General features: G+C 45.5%; 1 protein-coding gene across 3 annotated transcripts in view; it reads left to right on the plus strand.

Moving 5' to 3' along the window:
• The window catches only part of LOC147023302 (TSC22 domain family protein 4-like), a 101,476-nt gene extending 96,204 nt beyond the window's left edge, over window positions 1-5,272 (plus strand). For all 3 annotated transcript variants that reach the window (XM_085888549.1, XM_085888547.1, XM_085888546.1), the window contains one exon: window positions 3,261-5,272. In XM_085888549.1, coding sequence (XP_085744675.1) covers window positions 3,261-3,307 — 47 coding nt within the window. In that variant the 3' untranslated portion in view covers window positions 3,308-5,272. The remainder of the gene's footprint in view (window positions 1-3,260) is intronic.
• Window positions 5,273-16,061: the final 10,789 nt, after the last annotated feature.

Genomic DNA, 16,061 nt, shown 5'->3' on the forward strand with positions numbered 1-16,061 from the left:
ACTGCTTGTTTGTTTGTTTGTTTGTTTGTAGGCACGATAACTCGAGAACGGAAGAAGCTACCAATGTCAAATTACACCACGTGATTCAGGAGGATGGTGGCTCGTGCTGATTAGATTTTGGTCAAGGTCAAGGTCACATTGAGGTCAAATATTCGATTTTTGATGGTTTGGTGCAGATAACTCGAACGGAAGAAGCTACCAATGCCACATGACACCACGTGATTCAGGAGGGTGATGGCTCGTGCTGATTAGATTTTGGTCAAAATCGGTCAAAGGTCAAGGTCACAGTGAGGTCAAACATCCAAAAAAAAAAACTCGAGAACGGAAGAAGCTACCAATGTCAAATTACACCACGTGATTCAGGAGGGTGGTGGCTAGCGCTGATTAGATTTTGGTCAAAATCGGTCAAAGGTCAAGGTCACAGTGAGGTCAAACATCCAAAACATTCGATTTTTGATGGTTTGGTACAGAATCATCGAAGAAACTTCTGGTTTGCGTCGCGACCTTCTCTCGAGACAGCTTTTATTAGACAAGGTCAGAGATCAAGTTGACGATTTCGTAAGTACCAGTCTATGACTGCTTGTTTGTTTGTTTTTTTTGTTTGTAGGCACGATAACTCGAGAACGGAAGAAGCTACCAATGTCAAATTACACCACGTGATTCAGGAGGGTGATGCCTAGTGCTGATTAGATTTTGGTAAAAATCTGTCAAAGGTCAAGGTCACAGTGAGGTCAAACATAATTCCGTAAATTCACGTGGAGAAATGGAGTATTTTTGCTTCGCTCGACATTACGAGTTCGTTTTAACTTCGATTTTAATTTTGTCTTCGGTTTTGCGATCGCTTAGGACGCTAAAAACTCGGTTGTCGAAATTCTGGTAAAAATCGGATGTTTTGGAGACGTTTTAAGATTGTATTAAAAATATTTCACTCGACGCGTCACGGGTCGTCCCATGATGCAGTGCGCTCGAGCAGACGCGTCGTTGAGTTATGTTAAGGTATAATTGCGTGCAGAAATGGAGATTTTTGCTTCGGTCGACGTTACGATTTTTGATGGTTTGATACAGAATCATCGTAGAAACTTCTGGTTTGCGTCGCTACCTTCTCTCGAGACAGCTTTTATTAGACAAGGTCAGAGGTCAAGTTGACGATTTCGTAAGTACCAGTGTATGACTGCTTGTTTGTTTGTTTGTTTGTTTGTAGGCACGATAACTCGAGAACGGAAGAAGCTACCAATGTCAAATTACACCACGTGATTCAGGAGGATGGTGGCTCGTGCTGATTAGATTTTGGTCAAAGGTCAAGGTCACATTGAGGTCAAATATTCGATTTTTGATGGTTTGGTGCAGATAACTCGAACGGAAGAAGCTACCAATGCCACATGACACCACGTGATTCAGGAGGGTGATGGCTCGTGCTGATTAGATTTTGGTCAAAATCGGTCAAAGGTCAAGGTCACAGTGAGGTCAAACATCCAAAAAAAAAAACTCGAGAACGGAAGAAGCTACCAATGTCAAATTACACCACGTGATTCAGGAGGGTGGTGGCTAGCGCTGATTAGATTTTGGTCAAAATCGGTCAAAGGTCAAGGTCACAGTGAGGTCAAACATCCAAAACATTCGATTTTTGATGATTTGGTACAGAGTCATCATAGATACTTCTGGTTTGCGTCGCTACCTTCTCTTGAGACAGCTTTTATTAGACAAGGTCAGAGGTCAAGTTGACGATTTCGTAAGTACCAGTCTATGACTGCTTGTTTGTTTGTTTGTAGGCACGATAACTCGAGAACGGAAGAAGCTACCAATGTCAAATTACACCACATGATTCAGGAGGGTGATCGCTAATACTGATTAGATTTTGGTCTAAATCGGTCAAAGGTCAAGGTCACAGCAAGGTCAAATATTTGATTTTTGATGGTTTGGGACAGATAACTCGAGAACGGAAGAAGCTACCAATGTCAAGTTACACCACGTGATTCAGGAGGGTGGTGGCGAGCGCTGATTAGATTTTGGTCAGAATCGGTCAAAGGTCAAGGTCACAGTGAGGTCAAACATCCAAAACATTCGATTTTTGATGGTTTGGTACAGAATCATCTTAGAAACTTCTGGTTTGCGTCGCTACGTTCTCTCGAGACAGCTTTTATTAGACAAGGTCAGTGGTCAAGTTGACGGTTTCGTAAGTACCAGTCTATGACTGCTTGTTTGTTTGTTTGTTGGCACGATAACTCGAGAACGGAAGAAGCTACCAATGTCAAATTACACCAGGTGAATCATGAGGGTGATGGCTAGTGCTGATTAGATTTTGGTCAAAATTGGTCAAAGGTCAAGGTCACAGTGAGGTCAAATATTCGATTTTTGATGATTTGGTACAGATAACTCGAGAACGGAAGAAGCTACGACCAGTGTCAAATTACACCACGTGATTGAGAAGGGTGGTGGCTTGCGCTGATTAGATTTTGGTCAAAATCGGTCAAAGGTCAAGGTCACAGTGAGGTCAAACATCCAAAACATTCGATTTTTGATGGTTTGGTACAGAATCATCGTAGAAACTTCTGGTTTGCATCGCTACCTTCTCGAGAGAGCTTTTATTAGACAAGGTCAGAGGTCAAGTTGACGATTTCGTAAGTACCAGTGTATGACTGCTTGTTTGTTTGTTTGTTTGTTTGTTTGTTTGTGAACTCTTACGGAAAAACACCTCGAAGGATATCGACGAAACTTGGTGGGGGGGTTGGGTATGATGCAAGGATCATGCCTTTAAATTTTGACTTGGTCCCTCCCCCCCCCCCAAAAAAAAGATTTAGAGAAAAAAAAATATTTTTTTTGCATTTCTACATGTTTTAAGTAATTTCCAACCCCCCCCCCCCCCCAAAAAAAAATTTGTTAGAGAAAAAACAAACAAATTTTGCACCTTTTTTTCAAAAAAATTTAGATTTTTTTTGGCATTTCTACATGTGCGTCGATCTAGTTTAGTTTATTCAATCATGGTTCAGTGGAGTCTGATCCGTTTTGACCTTCAATGAATAGGATATCAGGTTCACTTTAGTGACCCAGCAGTATTGGCGGCAGAGGTTTTGCACTCTACAGAGTGCTCCCCCTCTAGTTTTTATACATGTGGTTATTGCATTTAAAATCTGATTGGAAGTATCTTGTAATTTTGTTTCTTCATGTAAATAAATATCTCATTGATAAACTTGGGGATTTGTCGGTGAAATGTTCACAATGAGCATAAATGAAAATCCATCCTGCTTTGTGATCATGAACAGGACCTGGTGAAATCTCACCTCATGTTTGCTGTTCGAGAAGAGATTGAGGTCCTCAAAGAGCAGATTCGGGAATTGGTGGAAAAGAACTCTCAGCTGGAACAAGAGAACCAGATCCTCAAGAACCTTGCTAATCCTGAGCAGCTTACACATCTGAACGATTCAGCTGCAGGAATGGTTACAGGGACGGCAGTGCAAGGAAACACAACTCCAACTGCCCCACCATCTTGACAGCAACGGCGTATCCCATTATGGACTTTGCTAACGTCATTGGAAGTAGTGTTTTAAGAATGCACTCCTGCTCCGTATGTAGTAGTAAGAGGCCGGTGGTCACAATTTCACCATTTCACCATTTCAAATGCTTTTTATTGCTGTCTGGTGGAGAGATACTGTTGGTATCCAAGGTCGGTCAACTGAATTTTTTTTTAAAGAAGTGCTTATGCCTTTTGCACATTTGCATTGGTAACAGTATCTGGTCTGTATTCCAACTCTGTCTGCTCCAACAGGACATCTGGGTGTCTCTAACATTCAATTTTAAATGCCCACAACGCTTTGTTGCCAAACTGACATGAATTGTGCTGTGCAAACAATTGATGATAGTTGTTTCTGTTAACCTGTAAATATCATCAAACCCAAGTCATCATCTCCACCTAATCTAATGATTTCTTTCTGACACCAGCAGGCATTCTGTAAAGGTGCTGATGTATATTTGGGATTTTTAATGCCTGGATTGAATTCTGCCTTTCTTTTGGGTCGGTATTCTTTCCGTGCGGATCAAAAAGGGCTTCGTTCGGTGAGAACGCAATTATTTGTACCAATAAACTGCCATCTCGTTCCATCGCATTGGCAATAGCAACACATTTTATCAAAATCGAAATTGTTTGCATTTGGAGAGTTTGACTTGCCTGTCTCAGGTTCTCATTTCTCACATTTTCTTGCTTTTCCGAGCAGTGGTCGATGAGAATGCCATGCACTTCATGGTTAATGTAATCGTACACAATAAGAATGTTTTGTGGAGGAATATGAGATGGGGTGGGTTATTGTTTGTTTCGCCTTTATGTTCGATCATTTGTCTTTTAAAGCTGTTTGATTGACTTTGATATAGACTCGGGTTTGGAAACTACAAGTTTAACAGAATGAGTACCAAATGGCGACCATAACCTTTGCAGAAACTGGTAGTGCAGTGAAACGGCAGGCCAGGACTACACTTGAACTGGTTATACTTTTTTTGTTTTCTTTGTGCAATGGATAACCAAGCAATTAAACCCTGTTTTCATGAGTAGTTTTTTCACATGGAGAATTTTATCCAGTTCCTTTTGTTTTGTTTTTCTAAACTTTTCTTGAACTAGAAAGTGCTGTAATAAGAAAAACATTAAGTGGACCAGGTTTTCACGACTGCTGAACTGAACTGACAGGTTTTTTTTGTTTTTTTTTTTACGAACCAGGAAAGAGCCATGATAATCAAACTGTGCAAGAACCTAATTGGAAGAAATAGCTTTGCTTTCGTGGCCATATAAAAGTTGGTCCTGTGCCAGAACAACCACAACCTGTGGATTAAAGGAGGTGCACTACACTACTCTCTTGAAGTCATCACTCCACAAAGACTTGCTTTGGTGGTGGGAATGGGGGGAACAAATTGTAGGGAATTTTTAACCACAAGAAAGTAGTCCATTGTGAATGTTTTTGTTGGCACATAGGTTGGATAGAAACTGAACTTTTCTTGCTATTTCCTTTGTGAGAACCTTTAAATCTTTCATTTTTGACTTTATTTCTTCCAGAAGAAAGACTTACTCAGACCAGCTTGCTGAATGTTTTTTTTTTTTTCCAGATTAGCTTGTCAATAGATTTTGAAGTTGAAGTGCTGGCAAATGTGCATTACTTATTGAAAATATCCATTATTCTTCCATTTCCACCTTCAAGTGTATCATTTCAAGTTGTATAGCAGTAAGTGAATTGTTTTCTCTTGTGGACTGAAAGCTAAGTGGAGCATTTTTCCAATAAAAGCTCAAATTTTACAGCATCTGTTCTAATAATGGTTAACATTTTGCAAAAAGAATCCACAATGAAATCGAGTTGGCAATCTTATTGAAGCGCGAGTCCAGGGATTTTGTCCATCACTTAAACTTCATTCATATGCAACACAACACTGCCTGGTAGCATCATTGAATGAGGACGCAGCTGTGTTGTTGATACAATACCCTCTGTTTGTGATCTGTTCATGGTGCTGGCAATATTGTTGTGGTGGTGAGGATGACCGCTAGACGGAGCAGTTGAGCCATCTTCCACCGAACTCCGGAATTGAAGGTCGTCACTCCGGATAACTCTGAAGTCGACGGGTCACTTATGGACCGTGTACGCCAATATTTCGACCGCGTGGTTAGGATCTTTTTGTCTGATTCCAATTTACCTAATAAGCCGCACGGTCGAGGTACCGGGGAAACCACACCCTCGGCCGGCTTTGTCCGAACCGAGTCGTTGTTACCGACTCGGATCCGGCGTAACCGAACGGAAATTACCAAAGCCGTGCCGGACCAAATGACAACTTACGGCACAATCGGCCTTCCTAATTCTCAAGCCCGAACCATACTGCGTCAATGATAGAAACAACAGGCAACGAATTGGGACATTTAACGGGGTTTATTTTATAGTAATCGGGAAGGGAGACACAGAGCAGACTTAATCACAAATATGCAGGCAATGTACAGTGAGCAAAAGCACTTAATTTCTACTTATAAGACGGCGCCACCACAGACAAACACACACCAAAAGAAAATGGACCCCACCGGGTCTTTATTCGGTCCTCCAGCCGAGGAGGATAGTTCAGCTGGGGGGACAGAGTCTGGTCGGGTAACTTACCGCCTCGTGCGGTTACACCGCCTCCAACCCACCACGGTGGGACTCGAACCCACGACCCGGAATCCCACGAGCCCACAATCCTGGCTGCCACTAACGACGGTCAGGCACCACAGAACACCTCCGCCATGACCACCACCACCACGAGCACCAGCACGGCCACCGAGGAACCCCGACTAAGACCGCAGACGACGAGGACTGCAGACCAAAGGGAAAAGAGCAAAAAGCCCAGACCCTGAGGTGATGAGCCTCCTGATTGGTTCGGTGGGGGAAAATGGTGGCCATCCGTGATTGGACGAGGTCCGGTGGAAGGGGGCAACGACCACCCTCCCCCCGTGCATCTCTGAGAACCCAGACGGAACAACCAGGGGAGCAGCCTATTCCCCATCCATCCTTGTAGCGGGGAGGGGGGATCTCGGGTCGGCTGTCGGGCCGGCCGCTGTCGATTGGACAAGCGCATGGTGGGCGGAGGGAACCTCACCCCTGTACGTGACACGTTGAATGTGGGCGATGGTGCAAGAACGAAGGATTGATTGGTTGGCGTTGGGTATGTAAAAAAACCTGACTATAAAAAAAACCCGCAGCACACACATGTAATTCCCTTTAGACATAGGGAGGGCTCTAACTGTAAACACATACTTATCGAAATAACTGAACTTCGGGACTGCGGTCTGTGTGCAAATGGCTTCCAGATTCGTAACACTACCTCCCTTCCCCCCTTCCTATAGATTCGTCCCGAGTCGTAAATTTTTGTGTGCCTCGCAGGTTTAGGTTTTTCCCTTGTACGTTTTACCTACGACTCCCTGAGTGCGACAATTCGAATACATCATCATCACACCATTTGAAAGCCTTTATCCCTGAGCAGGGGTCAGCTTTTTGCGGGCTCCAATCATGGTACCCTTTCTTTTGGCAATGTTTTCACGGCCGGATGCCCTTCCTGACGCCAACCCTTTAATCGCCTTCGACCCTGCAGGGATAATTACCAGTATACTGGTGCTCATTTTGCCGACCTTCGGTGTGATGACAGGCTGAGTCAACCCCCCTGATGCTAACTCAGCAGCCAGCGGGGCTCGAACTCAGGACGCCAAGGATCCCAAACCACCACCTTAACCACTGAGCCACACCAGGCTCTGCGACAATTCAAATACATGTCCAAAAATAAATAACCTGGTGTGCTGCGTTACTAAACTATCAGACTCGCATGGACAACTTAACTAAATTGCCGGCGCTAACACAAACAACAGGTGGGTTACAAAAATTATTTACATTTTGAACTATTTAAACTAACCATGACCCAGGACCTGTTATCTGTGGGAAAAGAGGCACAGCAAAGTCAACAGTTTTGTGTGGGTGAGTGCACAGCAGCTTGAAGGTCAGACGTCTTCAGGGCCTGCTCAAAAGGTCGCTTTTTTGTTTCACTGAACCTTCTTTTTCTTTTCAGTCTTCAGCTGCTGGAGGCAACTCACCCTAACACAGCAGGCCATTTGAACTGGCCTTTATGCAAAAAGAACAAGGAGGAGGTAGCCAGGCTGCTCAATGCAGTCCCTGGCTCATTTGAATGGAGAATGGACTGGATGCAAAAACACAAATGATGGATGGTGTGGCTGCCAGCAGGGCAGTCCTTGTAAAACACCTGACGATGGATGGTCCTGGCACACATGGATGGTTGGTGACATGGGGAGGTCATGCAACAAGAGCGAGCAGGCATGGGGTCAAGGCAAAGGCAGGCAAGTGAAGGCATAGCAAATGCGGACCAGAAGATACAGCACAACAGGCCGGCATATGAAGCTGGCCGGCCTCTGGTCTGGTCCGTGAGGTTCTGGAGGGAGTGCAGTGATGCCGGCCGCTCCGAAAATGGGCTCAGACCTACCCTACTGTCTCACCCCAACCTATCACCTTTGCCTGTCTTTGTCCATACCCACTCCCTTAGTTTGCAACAACAAAATTTAGACTTTCCCCCCCCCTTTTTTATTTTATGATTGCTTGTCCCTAACCCCCTTACTGTCTTTGTCTGGCTAACCTATCCTACCTGCCTACTCCCCAACCCCTAAGATCCTTCTTGAGGGGAATAAGGAAGAGACAGGTGGATCTGCCTCGAGGCCCAATGGAGCCTCAGAACAACCTCCACAGATTTCAGCAATCTTCCCATGGTGGGTCCAGCGGCCTACGGAGAGCGAAGGGATGGATGGTGTGAAGGAGTTCACATTTCCTATCTGTCCTATCCTTTATTACACTTTAAACTATCCCTGGGACTTTTCAACACGCCTGTCTCTTTAAACTATCCCCGGGGCTTTTCAACACGCCTGTCTCTTTAAACTATCAGTTATAGCAACCATGATCCCCGTCGCTTGTGTTGGTGTCCGTGATAAATTTGGGCCTGGCCCTCAAATTTTCTCTCGTGCCCTTGCACAATTTCGTGGCTGGGCAGCGTGACTCACTTGGCAGGGATTCCCATCAAACGAACTTGATCTACGGCACCCCCGGGCAGCTGAGGCTGTCTCCAAGCCTACCTACTCCGTATGAACGCGGTGAGTGCCCTTCCTGGCTACTCCACCGTATATGCCCACGTGGCATTTCCGGTGCTCCGGGTCCCATTCCGAGGGTCGCCCATGCCCATTCCACTATCCCGGTCGCTTGGACCCATGGCCTACTCTGACCGACTTCTCCGTGCCCGGGGTGCCCTCTACTCAGTACTCACCTTTCCACAGCCACGCTCCCAGCCGGTCAATGGACTGACTCCTGCACCCTACAAAAAGGTATCGTGCCTTCTTCCAACACCAACAACAAAACGACCTCCTTCTGGTAAATTTAACTAACCCACTAACTAACATTACACTGACCCTGGGTTCCCTTGGGTGGGATTCACTCCTCCCCCCCAATCATTCATTCGCATCGCACCATGCATTCCACATTCACTCCACTCACACACTTGAGCCCGCTGACCCACGTTCACTCATGTTTCGTTCTGTTCGTATCTTTTATTTATTTTTTTCAATTAACTCCACACTCGAACAACTACGTCCCCCTAACTATCTTGTGCCCCTCGTCATCCCTTATTCAAATGCACGTTCCTTTTAACTCTACTGCTTAGCTACGTCCCCACTACACATTCCATGTCCGTCCGTGTCTCCCAAAATCCATTTCTAAATCTAACCTAAATTCCCACTAACTGTTCCACGGGCCCCATGAAGAACTGTTCCTGCCCCATGAAGAACTGTTCCTGCCCCATTAGGCCGGTCTATCTATCGCTAAACCCTTCCAACTAACTAATGCTCCTTTGTCCGGGCGAGGATGCTTGCCACATCCTGGCCAGGGTTTCATGTACTCGTAGCAAGGCCCGGCCATCTTTGCGCCCCCAGAGCAGTGGTTTACAGCACGCTCGTCCACTCCATTCGGGCGATACATGGGACCGTAACATCGCCCCGTCGATCGCACCATGCACTCGCTTTTGAGCTGTCCGCCATGTGGGCTGATGTGCGCTGCTCACCTGAAGTTCGCGCTGGGAGATCCCCGGTGACGTCACTCGCACTAGGAACCTGCGCGGCTTGCCGTGCAGGCCTGTCCGATCATGTCGTCCCGAGGACTCGCTGCGCACGTTCCGCGAACAGAGCACGCGGCGTGCAGCACGTGATGCCCTGCACACGCGCTCGCATGGGGTCCCGTGCTTTCCTAATTCACACAACCTTCCTTTAAACCGTGCATGTGCCGGTTTCGTACCACGCACGAGACGTTTTAGCGTTAGCTTCTGATCACGCAAACGTGCGTGCTTGGGCCGTTCGCAAAACACGGAACTGACCTCGCACGCAGCGTCCCACGGAGCCGGCGCGGTTTCTAAAATAACTTTGTACAGCCTATCAGGCTCGCCATTCCCGTCTCCTGTCTGGATCGGTCCGTGTGCCATTTTCCCACATGCATTCACGCATGCCATGACACTCACACCACTCGCACGTTCTAACACACACACACTAGGACAATCACAATGGGGGTTTGGGTTAACTCAAGGGATCCCGAGGCCTCTGCCCTCCCAAACTCGGCATGTACCCTTCCGCACCATACACCCACTCGATCTCGCACGGCCCGACCGGACTCACCTGGTCGCAGTCCACTTCGAGGGAGCATACTGTCTCCCCCTGTTCCTGAGGCATTGGGTCCCAACACATTCCACCCACTCAACCTCAATGTCCATCACCAGCTCTACTTGTGTGTGCTCCTTTACTATGTCCGTCATCCCCTGCTCGAGTCTACCGGTTTCTCCTTTTACAGTCATGACGTCACTCATCCCCTTGACCTCGCCCGTCTCCATTGCGGTCCGAACAACCGTTTCACTCCCCCCTGACTCGGTCGTTCCTCCACGTGGTGTACTGGTCCCATTTGTAAAATTCTGGACCACGTTTTCCGTATCGCCTCTCATTGCCCGCATATCCTCTCTCCATGCTTGCATGTTTGCATCCATTTTGCGCTCCCATCTTTACATGTTCGCATCTATTTTATTTTCCATTCTTTTTCCCATTTCCTTCATATCCACATCCATTCATTGCGTTACTTGCGCATTCGCGTCCATCTTTTGCATCAACACCTCCAACATTTGTTTCATGTCAAATGACGGAGCCGATCTGCCATGATGGTGTGCGGAATTGGCAGGAATCGGGGGGGGGGGGAGAACTTTGACGGGGGGGTGGTATCTGCCGCCATTACAACCTCTGGGTTTGGCTGTAGGGAAATGTCTTCCTGCATGGGGGTGTCGTCCTGGACCATGGATTCCCTTAAACTTAGGTCTGAACCTACCTGCCCACCATGGCTCGTCCTAAGAACAATTTAAGCTCTCTAATTTGGAGGGAACGGGGGGGGGGGGGGTTGCTCCACACACCCCAAATCCGTGTCCCGTAAACTTCTCTATGCAGGTGGAGGGGTCCGAACCCGCTCCTGACACCAATTGTTATGGTGCCGGGTTCATTGGCGAGGACAACCGCTAGATGGAGCAGTCGGGCCGTCTCCTACCGAACACCTCCACGTACACCTCCATTGCAGGTCGTAACCTTTGGATAACTCCGAAGGTCACGGGTCCCTTAGTGGACCATGGATGCCAATATTTCGATGGCGTGGGGTAGGGCTAATTGTCTAATTCCAATTTACCAAAGTACCCATGACGTCTAACTACCGGGGAAGCCACACCCTCGGCCGACTTTGTCCGAACCGAGTCGCTGTTACCGACTCGGATCCGGCGTAACCGAGCGGGAGTTACCAAAGCCACACCAGACCAAATGACAACTTACGGCACAATCGGCCTTCCTAATTCTCAAGCCCGAACCATACTGGGTCAATGATAGAAACGACAGGCAACGAACTGGAACATTTAACAGGGGGTTTATTTTACAGTAATCGGGAAGGGAGACACAAAGCAGACTTAATCACGAATATGCAGGCAATGTACAGTGAGCAAAAGCACTTAGCAATTTCTACTTATAGGACGGTGCCACCACAGACACACACACCAAAATATAATGGACCCCACCAGGTCTTTATTCGGTCCTCCAGCCGAGGATGATAGTTCAGCTGGGGGGACAGAGTCTGGCCGGGTACCTGACCGTCTCATAAGGTTACACCGACTCCAACCCACCACAGTGGGACTCGAACCCACGACCCGGAATCCCACGAGCCCACGATCCTGGCTGCCACGAGCGACGGTCGGGCACCACGGAATACCTCCGCCACGACCACCACCAGCACGGCCACCGAGGAACCCCGACAAAGATCGCAAACCAAGACCGCAGACGAAGACGACTGCAGACCAAAAGACCAAAGGGAAAAGAGCAAAAAGCCCAGATGACAACTCGCCACCTTTTTTACCCCCCCCCCACCCGCGGGTTGAGGGAACCGCTCTGAGGTAACTCGCCACCAGATTGGACGAGGGGTTGTCGGACGATCAGTGGCGTCCCCTTATTGGATGGGCCGAACACTCCATCCGGCTGGGGTGGAGTCGGCCCTGAGGTGATGAGCCTCCTGATTGGTTCGGTGGGGGAAAATGGTGGCCATCCGTGATTGGAGGAGGCCTGGTGGGAGGGGGCAACGACCACCCTCCCCCCGTGCATCTCTGAGAACCCAGACGGAACAACCAGGGGAGCACCCTATTCCCCATCCACCCTTGTAGTAGGGAGGGGGGATCTCGGGTCAGCTGTCGGGCCGGCCACTGTCGATTGGACAAGCTCACGGTGGGCGGAGGGAACCTCACCCCTGTCCGTGACACATTGCACGTGGGCGATAGATGGCGATGGTGTGAGAACGAAGGATTGATTGGTTGGCGTTGGGTATGTAGAAAACCTGACTATAAAAGAAACCCGCAGCACACACATGTAATTCCCTTTAGACATTGGGAGGGTTCTATCTATAAACACATACTTATCGAAATAACTGAACTTAGGGACTGCTGTCTGTGTGCAAATGGCTTCCAGATTCGTAACAATATCTCACCAACTCTGCGATTGAAACCATGGGATCTTTAACGTCACCAACTAATACTGGTAGATGAGATGCCCAGTTTAACATCTATCCGAGGGATGACATGCACATTGATGAATCACCCTGCCTGTGAAACACTGGGATGACCATTTATAAAGGGCTGAGATTTGAACCCAGGCTAGACAGCTTCAATGTGAGTGTGCATACATCTCGACTATCCTTCCAGCATGCTTTTAAATGGTAAAAATTGCTCCACCATGCTAGTTGCTTATAAAAGTAATTTAACCCGTGAAGATATTGGCATTTTCTTAGCCTCCACAGCTAAAGACGTCAGAAGCATTTTTTCTGGGTTGTCCATCCAGCTGTGCATGCGTAACTGATATTCATTACCACGATAACTTAATCCACTCGAGATTTCGACCAAACTTGGTACAAGTATGTACAATGACGCCAAGATGGACTGATTCAATTTTGGGTAGAAAAAGTCTCCGGTCATGTGACCGAGTTAAAAATCTTTGTTACCACAACTTGTGAACCACTGAAGGGATATTAACCAAACTTGGCACAAGTATGGACTGCATAACAAAGATTAACTGATTAAATTTTGGGTTCAATAGGTCAATCGCCCCATCATGCAACATGACGTCTGCCCTTTGAAAATCATTCTCCAGACCATAACTTAAATTAGAAGCATCTGATGATTTCTTTCCTACTTTTTCACTCTCTCACATTCTTTCATGTGACTTTTAATTGACAGCAAACATAACAGTAGATCGACATCTAACATGGGCGAAGGCATATCCATTGACGCATTCGCATCAAATTCTATTTTCTACCTTTGATTTTAAACTCCTCGTGATTCTGAAATTATTCCATGTATGAAAAGTTTGACAAATGCTTTGAATTCCTTTGTACTTGTGTAACTGTGAAGCCTATTTAAGTTAAAAATGGCTTTTACCCTTCAAATAAATGTACAGTATTTCTGAATCACAAGTTCATAAGCCTTCATAACACGTGTGGTGACTTCAAGTTTTCACTTATTTTCAGATCCCACCAAAACATTTCGATTGCAGTGACATCAGGAAACTCATCCATCTTTGGAGTAAAGGATACTTTGGCATCTACATATAAAAAGCCAACATCTGTAGGATCCTTTAATTGGGGAGGAAGAGGTGGATGGAAAACTTTGCTCTTTACCTCCGTCACCGAAGGTGGATGGAGGTTATGTTTTCACCCTTGTTTTTTGTCTTTGTCTATGAGCAGGATATCTCAAAAAGTGATGAGCGGATTCGGTGGACATGTTGGGTTTGTGACGAGGATGAATTGATGAGATTTTGGTGAAGATCTGGATGCGAATCCGGCGACTCGAATTTTTTAAGTGATTATTCACCATTGAGAGATCAGGCCAAAAACGACATATAGCACACTATCTCAAAAAGTTATGGACAGGTTCAGACAAAACTTGGATAGGTTGGATGTGTGACAATGTTGAATCGATTAGATTTTGGTGAAGATCCGGATACAATAATTTTTTCAAGTGATTCTTTGCAATTGAGAGATGGGGCCAAAAATGATGTATCGCATGATATTTAAAAAAGTTATGGATGAGTTATGACAAAACTATGTGGATGAGTTGGTTAAAGGACAACAAGCCGATTTGATTTTGGTTCACGTCGGAATTTAGATCTGACCTATCGGTGGGATAGAAAAAAACGTAAACTGTTCAGTGGCAGAGGTATGTGCTCTCCTGAGTGCTGTTGTAGTTTTAAATGTTTTGTTGTTCTTGAGTAAATTTGCCTGTAACCTGGTTTTGTTGCCCTCTGCAAATTTTGATTTTTTTTTGTATACAAAGCCAAGACTTGTGGAAGAGCTAGAACACAGAAGGGATCAGGTTTAAACATCAGAAAGAAGGAGGGGAGGGGGGGTGGAAAGGAAATCCACCAACAGCAGGATTGAGGGACAAGATAGATGGAGACGTGAACAAATGAGGAATCGGGAGTGGACAAAGTGTATACACAAGCAAACTCTCAAGAAGAAAAAACTGGAAATTAGGAAAGACATGCGCTTGGTGAAGGTTAATGGGTAGAAAAGATCATGGTTTTGGATGGGGAATGATCTGAGATGGTGGTGAACAGCTGTCTTTAAGACATGGAAGGAATAATGAGATTGAAGAGAATGTGGATCTTTAAAATAATCGATTTTGTTTAATAGGTGTGCACAACCATCGACGTCCATGACAATGTCAGCCCTCTATTTAAGGATTGTATTAATTTTTATAAGTTAAAAGCTATTCCTTTGTCAAATCCAAAAATAAACCACCATCTTGTTTGGGAGTCCAGGTGCAACAGTGTGTTCCCACCTGTAGTCTATGACATTTTGATGTGTTGAAACCTGTACATGAGCTACTTACTCCGAGCAGGATTTGAGGATGAACAATTTGCACGAAATCATTTGTGGCCCACCCTCCCCAAGCCCACCTCTTTCTGGGTTTCCAGTTTTTCCTTCCACTGAAGAGATTGTGTCCACCCCTTGCTTTCATTATTAGGGCTTCAAGCATGGCTGAAGCTCTATTGAAATCGTTAGTATTATTATTATTAAAGGCGTTTTTATGTTCTACTGACCGATTTTGTGGCGGATCTGGAGGGAAAACTGTTCGATGAAATTGAACGAAACTTAACAGGATAATTACTCACCACCTGAAGTTTATACTATGAAACATTTGACAGCCTCAATCTTTTGCACAAATTTGTTAAGTTGCATGGGAATGTAAAGTTGTTAATTTGGTTGAAATCTTTATTTAATTTACATGATTTTAAATGATGCCGATTCGCCTCATTAAATATACAAAATATGCAAATGAGAGTTGAAAAAATTTTATGACAGATTTAGATAGCACATAAACAGGGGACTCCCAATATATTTATACTATGTCTGTATTTGCCCCCAGTGAGCCCCCAGTGCCCCCCAAAGTTGAAAATGACCCATTTTTGAAATGTCATAAAATAAAAACAACGCTTGGATGAAATTCAATGAAACTTAACCATTTAATACCTCTCCACCTAAAGTTTATAGTTTTAAAATTTTGATGACGTAGGTCATGTGGTCTGGCGGCCATATTGGATTTTCTCCAAAACCTAAAAACATCTTCTTCTCCAGAAGGGGTAACCCAACAGCCTCAAGCTTTTGCAAACGTGTCCGATATTCCATGAGAATGTTAAGTTGTTAATTTGGTCAAAATCGTTATTTAATTTATATGGTTAAAATGATGCCGATTCGCCTCATTAAATATGCAAAATATGCAAATGAGAGTTGAAAAAATTTAATGACAGATTTAGATAGGTCATTAACAGGGGACTCCAAATATGTTTATACCATGTCTGGACTTGACCCCAGTGAGGCCCCAGAGACCCCCAAAGTTTAAAATCACCCATTTTTGAAATGTCATTAAATGAAAACAATGCTTTGATGAAATTCAATGAAACTTAACACCTTAAT

The sequence above is a fragment of the Eptatretus burgeri genome, chromosome 7 (genome assembly GCF_056783735.1).
Source record: "Eptatretus burgeri isolate ZD-2024b chromosome 7, Ebu_testis_v1, whole genome shotgun sequence".
In the NCBI taxonomy this organism is placed as follows: Eukaryota; Metazoa; Chordata; class Myxini; order Myxiniformes; family Myxinidae; genus Eptatretus; species Eptatretus burgeri.